The sequence below is a fragment of the Pelophylax lessonae genome, assembly GCF_965119305.1.
Source record: "Pelophylax lessonae genome assembly, chromosome: 7".
Classification (NCBI taxonomy): domain Eukaryota; kingdom Metazoa; phylum Chordata; class Amphibia; order Anura; family Ranidae; genus Pelophylax; species Pelophylax lessonae.
This window is the reverse complement of record NC_138774.1, coordinates 236798306-236806499: the sequence shown is the minus strand read 5'-3', so window position 1 is coordinate 236806499 and position 8194 is coordinate 236798306. Positions and strand designations below refer to the sequence as shown.

At 44.5% G+C, this 8194-nt stretch overlaps 1 protein-coding gene across 1 annotated transcript; it reads left to right on the top strand.

The window, feature by feature from the left end:
• The first annotated feature begins 405 nt into the window (after nt 1-405).
• On the top strand, nt 406-7581 carry ATP6V1G1 (ATPase H+ transporting V1 subunit G1). The gene is made up of 3 exons (XM_082263673.1): nt 406-586; nt 5053-5153; nt 7011-7581. Exons 1-3 carry the CDS (start codon nt 505-507, stop codon nt 7182-7184), a joined length of 357 nt encoding a protein of 118 aa, XP_082119799.1. The 5' UTR covers nt 406-504; the 3' UTR covers nt 7185-7581.
• Nucleotides 7582-8194: the final 613 nt, after the last annotated feature.

Genomic DNA, 8194 nt, shown 5'->3' with positions numbered 1-8194 from the left:
TTAAATCCTGACATGTTTGGTATCAATTTACTCAATGCAACTCCATATTTTATCAAAATTTTGGGATCACAGTATTTTGTGCACTAAAATAAGTTCAATGTGTTTTTACTGACATATTGGATTTTATAAACTGCTGCACAAACATTGCGCGACTTAGAAAATTGGAACTACCGCTAGTTTATTCTCCAGAGTCTCCTCTTTCAGAAAATATATAATGTTTAGGGGTTCTAAGTAATTTGTGTGAAAATGTAAACTGCAATTGTTTTATTGGGTGGAAATTCCTCCTGGTGAATGGATGGAAACTTTTTACAGAGAAAGAAGCAATGTTTCCGAGAGCTTCAGAGCACGTGACTGAGGCTGCGCCAGTCATGTGACTCGGACTAGCCCAGAGGGCGTGGTGAGGCTGACGCGGTCACGTGGTTCCTCATTGACGTGTTCCTGGTCATCTGATCTGACCTCGATCATCGGCTGAAGTCTCCAGAGAAGACGGTGTTCAGGGGAGCCATGGCCAGCCAGTCCGCAGGGATCCAGCAGCTGCTTCAGGCGGAGAAGAGGGCGGCCGAGAGGGTGGCGGAGGCCCGGAAACGTAAGACTCCTCTCCGGTCACTTGTTGATTCATTAGGAGCTCAGCTTATAACTTGCCGTGTAAAGACTACAACTCCCAGCATGCCTTGCAGGGCTGCAGCTGAGGAGGAATGCTGGGAGTTGTAGTTCCTTCGCTTCTTATTTCATTCCTAGAGCCCACAACTTGCCTCTGTCTGGCTGCTTTGGGGCTACAAGTCAGTGAGAGGAGGGGCACCCTGTTTCCTGACCATTCAATCAACTTTATTGATCAGAGCATTATACCCCACCAGGGCCCTCCTTTGTGATATGGTGCAGCCTTAAAGGGCCAGCGCTCTTTGATGAAGATTTAGGGTGAAACTTATTAGGGGGAAGGGCACGGTGGGGTTGTATGTATCGATCTGATCAATAAAGTTCATTGTATGAACATGTAGCAGCGTGTACGGCCTAATTCACTGGCTGGGACAGGTTGTGGGCTCCTGAAATAAAAATAGAAACTGGAGGACTACAAGTCTCATCAGTCCTCCTTAGCTGCAGCATGGCATGCTGGGAGTTGTAGTTTTACACTGCAGAGCTGACAGGTTTGCCCTGAAGTAGTGTTTTGTTTTTTTTTTCTAATAGATTTGTGGATATGACTTAGGTGTTTGAAGACTATGGATGTGCTACAGGTGTGATAGGAAACTGAAGGGCCACTGTGTGGAGGCGGTCGTGGATTGAGAACGCCGTGCAGGAGGAGGTTATGGATGGACGCCGTGCGGGAGGCGGTCGCGGATTTGGGGTAGGTGCAGGAGGCGGCCAGAGGCTGGGGGGCGCTGTGCGGGCGGCGGCCAGAGGCTGGGGGGCGCTGTGCGGGCGGCGGCCAGAGGCTGGGGGTGGTCAGAGGCTGGGGGGCGCTGTGCGGGAGCGGCGGCCAGAGGCTGGGGGGCGCTGTGCGGGAGCGGCGGCCAGAGGCTGGGGGGCGCTGTGCGGGAGCGGCGGCCAGAGGCTGGGGGGCGCTGTGCGGGCGGCGGCCAGAGGCTGGGGGCGCTGTGCGGGAGCGGCGGTCAGAGGCTGGGGGCGCTGTGCGGGAGGCGGTCAGAGGCTGGGGGCGCTGTGCGGGCGGCGGTCAGAGGCTGGGGGGCGCTGTGCGGGCGGCGGTCAGAGGCTGGGGGCATCCTTTAGGAGAAGACTGGATGTGTTACAGGTGTGATAGGAGACAGCGGGGGATGGTGACTTGAGTTCCACTACTGGCTTCTGGAGTCCAAGGGCCAAGTAAAGCCGCTTTATTTCTGTGATCCGGTGTATCCCCCGTTCACCTGGGTGGAGGTTGCAGATTTCTCCCTCTCTTCCTCTTCCCCTCCTCTGCAGACCATTATGAAAGCAGTCATGGGTTTCGCCCATTCCTTATTTTCCTGGAGGGGGTTGGCTGGTTTAGCTCGCCCGTTCATCCATTGCATTTCATTTACAGAGCTCTCTGACCTCCACTTAGACCTCATTAAGTGACTGGTATCTCTATATGTGAGTCTATTCAGTCCTGCTTCCATTTATTGCATTCACAGATGACTTGCATTTTATTCCTTCCTCATCCTTGGCTGAACACTTCTGCATTTTCTGCCTCCTTGCACATTGTGCTTAAAGCCGACCTACGCTGTACAATGGAGATGAGAGATTTGGGGTTGAACATTCATTGGATGAAGATTGTGTTTGATCTCTACATATGTATCCATCCTCAGCATGTCACAGGGTTAGCAGCTCATTTCCTAGACATGGAAGTGTCCATTCCAGTCATGCGGTGTTGTCCTCTTTATGAAACCATCCTTTATAAGTCCGGCATAGAATTATCCTTATGTCCTTCTTACTCAGTCCTAGCGCCCCCCCACTGACTCCAAGGATGGGGCCACTACCACCCCCCCCCCCCCCCACTGACGCCAAGGATGGGGGGCCGCCACCCCCCCTTACTGACGCCAAGGATGGGGGGCCGCCACCCCCCCTTACTGACGCCAAGGATGGGGGGCCGCCACCCCCCCTTACTGACGCCAAGGATGGGGGGCCGCCACCCCCCCTTACTGACGCCAAGGATGGGGGGCCAAGTAGAAATGTGAAGCCGCACTCAGATGATTGAAATCAAATGAAATGTCTTTATTCTTCAAAAGTATCCAGGACAAACAGACAGTGTGAGGAACAGAATATGTCCAAGGTAGACGAGTTTCACGGCTCGAATGGCCGCTTACTCATTACCACGGTGTGGGATAGCGGAAATTGGTCAATATTTAAAGGTGGTCACCAGGAAATTGATTGTTGTAGCTCTGCACAACTGCATGTCATTAAATAATCAAGCATAGAGAACATCCAATTTCTCTGCGATCCAACACCGAGGACATGCCAAAAAACACACATGAAACAACTTAACAAAATATGTGTAAAACAAAATTGAGAACGATACATTCAAGTGAGTATACAAATGAATGTAATAGTAAAAACAACAGAGTTTAGCGTAAAAAGTCAGATACACACATGCCAATTTCATATGAGAGATTGCATATGTAATCTAAATATAAATAGAACCACATATAAATAGAACCACATAGGATCTCAAATATTCATATATACATGTGTCCTATGTTGGTATATGGTCTCTCATTGGTGCAAGATATAAACTATACAAAATACAAAGATATGAAAAAACTTTGTTATGTATATATGTCCATAAATATGCGATATGTTGTAAATTATGTGTATGTAACTGTGTGACATATATATACTAAATAAAGTAAAAAAGATGTATATGTGAATGTCTGAAGAAATGAATGATAAAAATTAAAAATTAAAAAATGAAAAAAGGAGAATAGAAGCATACATATATGTGTATGAAGTGAAAAAGAAATGAAAAAGAGAAAAAAGAGTGATGCACAGAAAATGTGTCAATAATATGTGTAAAGTGATATGTGATAAATAAATAAATGAATGAATAAATGAATAGAAATGTAAGTGTGTGATCAGTGTATATATAAGTGTATAATGATGTAAATGAATGGGCGCATAAATGTATCACATGAACATCACCATATATATATATACAGATCCAAATGTCTATAAATCTCATCATAAACTTGATGGAAATACAGCAAAACATAAATATCAACTATTAAACATCATTAGGACAAATTGATGCACCTTGAAACATATATCGGCATATGTGTAGACAAAATACGCAATGTGTGCATGTTCGTTAGGAGAAGGTCCCAAAAAAATATAGAATAAAGAAAAAACCTCTATATATGACCAAAATTATTAGCCTGGAAATTGGTACTTGTTTTTCGTGCCCATGTTATAAATATGGTTATTAAAAACTACAAGTAATCCATATAGAGCCGAAAAACATTTTACATTTATTACACCCCTCGACGCCAAGGATGGGGCCACTATTACACCCCCCACCCCTCGACGCCAAGGATGGGGCCACTATTACCCCCCCCCCCCCACCCCTCGACGGCAAGGATGGGGCCACTATTCTCCTCAACTGACGCTAAGGATGGGGGCCACTATTCTTCCCCATGACATGAGCGATGAGGCTTATTTCCTCCTACTGACCATAGGTGCCATGTTATTTATTTTTACTTCCACTGATCACTATATTTGATGCATTAACTGCCACTGATGTTGGGACAATTTCTCCTCTTACTGGCCACAATCTGGCTTCCTTAACGGTTGAAGGACGGGAAACTACATCTCTTGTTTAGAAAGTTTGGAGACTCCTCCTTTTTGCATGATAAAGCCAGGGTAGAGCTGCAGGATTCTGGATAAAATTAGAATCCCTATTTTTTGCTCAGCATAAAGATTGCGATTCTCTCACGATTCTCAGAGTGTCATCTTTCACATTATACAAAAAAGTTTTTTGCTAACTTTTACTGGTTTTTTTTTTTTTTTTTTTTTTTTTTAAATTAAAGTGTATTTTTTCCCAAAAAAATGTGTTTGAAAGACCGCTGCGCATAAATGGTGTGACATAAAACATTGAAACAACCACCATTTTTTTTTTTTTTTTTTCTCTAGGGTCTCTGCATGTATGTCATAGATAGAATATTCTATTCTATCTATAGATGTTTGGAGGTTCTAAGTATCGTGTTTATAGTCATCTCCCAGCCTTGGCAATGTTGATAAGCATTTGCTGGAGGCTTTTTTTTTTTCTTTTTCTGACAGCTGTGAGTGAGCAGAAAACAGCTCTGCTCTGTATGAATCCAGGAAATGCCATTTTACGCTTAATCATGCAGCTCTAGGCCAGGGATTCAGAATCTAGAAGGAGGTATAGGGACTTTCCTGACTGTTGTGTGTAAATCACAATATTGGCTGAACATATTTACAAATGCTTATACAGGTAAGTAGATTTGTATTTAGTGCTGTGCTTGGAATTCCACTTGGTCTATGGCATTCCTGTGTGTGATGATATAGCTCTTATATAACGTGACCCAGCAGGGACCGGAGTATCACATGGCTGCACTTTTTCTTCTAATCCAGGAAAGAACAGGCGTCTGAAACAGGCAAAGGAGGAGGCCCAGGCTGAGATTGAACAATACCGGCTGCAGCGGGAGAAAGACTTCAAGGCCAAGGAGGCAGCTGTATGTATTTGGGTGGGATTTATATAGGGTTCAGTGATCGCTGTTCTTTTGCAGTACTTCTGACTAACCCCAGATAAAAATCACTTTTTTTTTTTTTTTTCCCCCACTGGGGATATTTTAGACTGGCTGAATTATTGGTTAGAGCTAATGCAATATTTTGGTAAATGCTATATAAGTGACCTTAAAGGGGTTGTGAAACCTAAACTGCAGATAGACATTTTACATGGAGATTGACTCCCAAATTAAATTATAAGTGTATTTAAAAGTGTTCCAAAAAAATTGTATTTTTCAGGCTAATCAGGTTTGCCTGTCCGTTTTTTATGTGGTCTTGATCGGACCATCCATTGCTCTCTACAGAGCGGGGGATGTCAACGGACATGTGTCCATAACATCCGCTCCCATCTGCCAAAAACAGACAGATGGGGGAACCATTCCCCATCCGTCTGGCAAATTGAATCGGATGACAGTTGATATAAACTAACAGGTGGTATTTTTACATCCATCCACCCATAGAGGAGAGTGGGCTGTGTCTGTGTCCACCCGGAATGAGCAGAGCGGACACAGACCTGTCATTCGCCTGCTAAGCGAGGATCAGTAGCGAGATTCTCTGCTGAGCAGGCAGATTCACTGGTGGAGTCCACCAGTATGAAGGAGCCCCTATTCTACCTTTCAGTACAAGGAAACGTTAGAACATAGCTCTTTACAGATCCAAACAGCTTGGATGGTGTGTGGGACCAGTGCATCTTGCCATGAATGTCTGTGACAGGTGGTGCTGCTGTCAATCCCTCCTTTAGTCTCCCTGTCAGGGTCCCAGCTGCCTACTTCACAGCAGCACTTCCTGACAGGTAAGGGTATTTGACAGCGGCTCCTTCTGTCATTGCAAATTATGGCTGGGCAGACTGGTACCACCTTTCAAACTCGAAAAGCAAGGCAGGGTAAGCTATAGACAGAATTTTTTTTTTTTTTGCACATGCACACAAACAGTGGCAACTCTGCATAAAGTAGATGACCCTGCAGATCACTGCCAACATTAAACACAAGAGTTGGCCAGTGGCAGGATCAACTACTGGTGTTTTTTTTTTTTTTTACATTTCAATTCCCAAATAGAAATCAATGGGACTTCTGCATGGGGAGGCATGGAACTACCTGTGCATCCCCCTGCAGAAAACTTGGACCTGCACAGGCATACAGTATTGTATGCCGTGTGTGAACAAGCCCATAGATGCAGAATATTAGACTGTTAACATTAAATTTTGGTGGTGAGTTTTCTTAGTTTTGCATAGAGGTTTAGAACCCCTGTGAGCTCTGAAAAACTGCAACAGGCGCACATGTAGAAAAAATTATCTGACAGGGCTTCAAGCCTTCCCCTACCAAAAAAGTGTTTTTGTTGTGTTGATTGTTGGTGAGTTCTCCCCTTCCTGTCTGGTAAAAGGTTGTCTTTAGGACAGGAAGTGATAGGAAACAGAACCCTGGATAGCAGAAAAAAAAAAATCTCAGGGCTTCTAACCCTTCCCCTGTTCTACCTAAAACTAAAATAACAGTTTTGGCTACACATACACTTTAACCCCTTTTTCCGCCCACCCTATAACTGGTGCCAGGAGCTGGGGGTAATGCTTTCCAATATATTATGTGCTGTGGCACAGTGATCATGTGATTGAGGGTCCTTACCTGGCTGCCAGTCTTAAACGGTGACCAGGAGCTTTTGTGCTTGGAAGTGAGTGCACTCCTAGCATAGTTTACTTAAAGCCCACTTCCGTGGTGCTGCATATATGTATGAGGCCTATGTCAAGAGGTTAATGAACTAACACATGCTCTTTATTCTTGATTGGTTTATCTGAGCGTTGCTGTGTTTTTTAGGCTTTGGGCTCCCATGGAAGCTGCTCTGAAGAGGTGGAGAAGGAGACATCTGCAAAGATGTCCATAATCCAAGAAAACTACAAGCAGAATCGAGAACTTGTATTAGAGCAACTGCTGTCTCTTGTGTGTGACATAAAACCCGAAATTCACATCAACTATCGCATCAACGGCTAGAGGGGACCCATGTGTGCAGATGGGTTGTTCCTGCCTCCTTTATTGCTGTCCTGTAATTTATTGTGCCCTGGCACGTGATAAGCCATTTTCCTGAATTTAACACCTCCCCGGTGTAGTCTATGCAATTTAATATTCTAGCAGGGGGGACCCATTGTGGATGCCAGTAAGATGAATGTTTTACCAAAGCCTTACACAGAGGGTTAACCTTTACACAAGTTTGGATTATTAAAAAGGGAAGTAACAGGCAGGAATTGCTGGTACGAAGGGGGTTGGTGAGTCGTCTTGTGTTGTAGTTTTGGGGAAGGAGCAAGTATTAGTCAGATTTTTCTGCTACTGGTTCTCTTCGTTTGCTTTTTCCATGCATACCTTTTAGAAATAAAATTATTTTCAATTTCCTTTATGACCAGTGTACTTTTTTGCAGCTTTGTTCTTGGGTCTGTAGGTCCATCTCCTTTGATCAGGTAGCCTTTTTTGTTGGATGACTATTAAAGTTTACGGGTTACCTTGGAGCCAGTCATGTTCAAGGTGCCAAGTTTTTTTTTTTTTAAACGGAGGTCAGCCTAAGGTTTAAGGGATAAATTCACCTTTTGCAGGTAAAAGAAAAATTTGCATTTTATTTTTTTCTTTTGGAGCCTTTAAAGCATTGCACCAGCGATGTCTCCTATCTGTATATCCGTACATCCAGTAGGGACAGGCAGATACACTGACAGGAACAAATCAATGAACCATACTGGCGTTCCACAGTGCCGTGGTAGTTCATTAGGGACTACAAGTCGACAACTGCAAAGGATGTAGAGGCTTGTAATTCCTTCACACAGAGCTGTGTGAGATGCCACCAGGTCGGCAGAGCCCCGCACGACCATGCTGATTTTAAAAGGTGATGGCTAGGGCAGCAGCTGCAGCAGCATTGGGAACATGTTACATGTTCCACCCTAAAAACAGGTGGAACATGTAACATGTTCCCAAAGGTGAACTTATCCTTTAAAGCCCACCCTTTACACTGTTTCATG

Coding starts and splice junctions, on each gene's coding strand:
- ATP6V1G1 (XM_082263673.1), top strand. CDS start 505: ATGGCCAGCCAGTCCGCAGGGATCCAGCAGCTGCTTCAGGCGGAGAAG. Junction 587..5,052: donor GGTGGCGGAGGCCCGGAAAC/GTAAGACTCCTC, acceptor CTTCTAATCCAG/GAAAGAACAGGCGTCTGAAA. Junction 5,154..7,010: donor TCAAGGCCAAGGAGGCAGCT/GTATGTATTTGG, acceptor TGTGTTTTTTAG/GCTTTGGGCTCCCATGGAAG.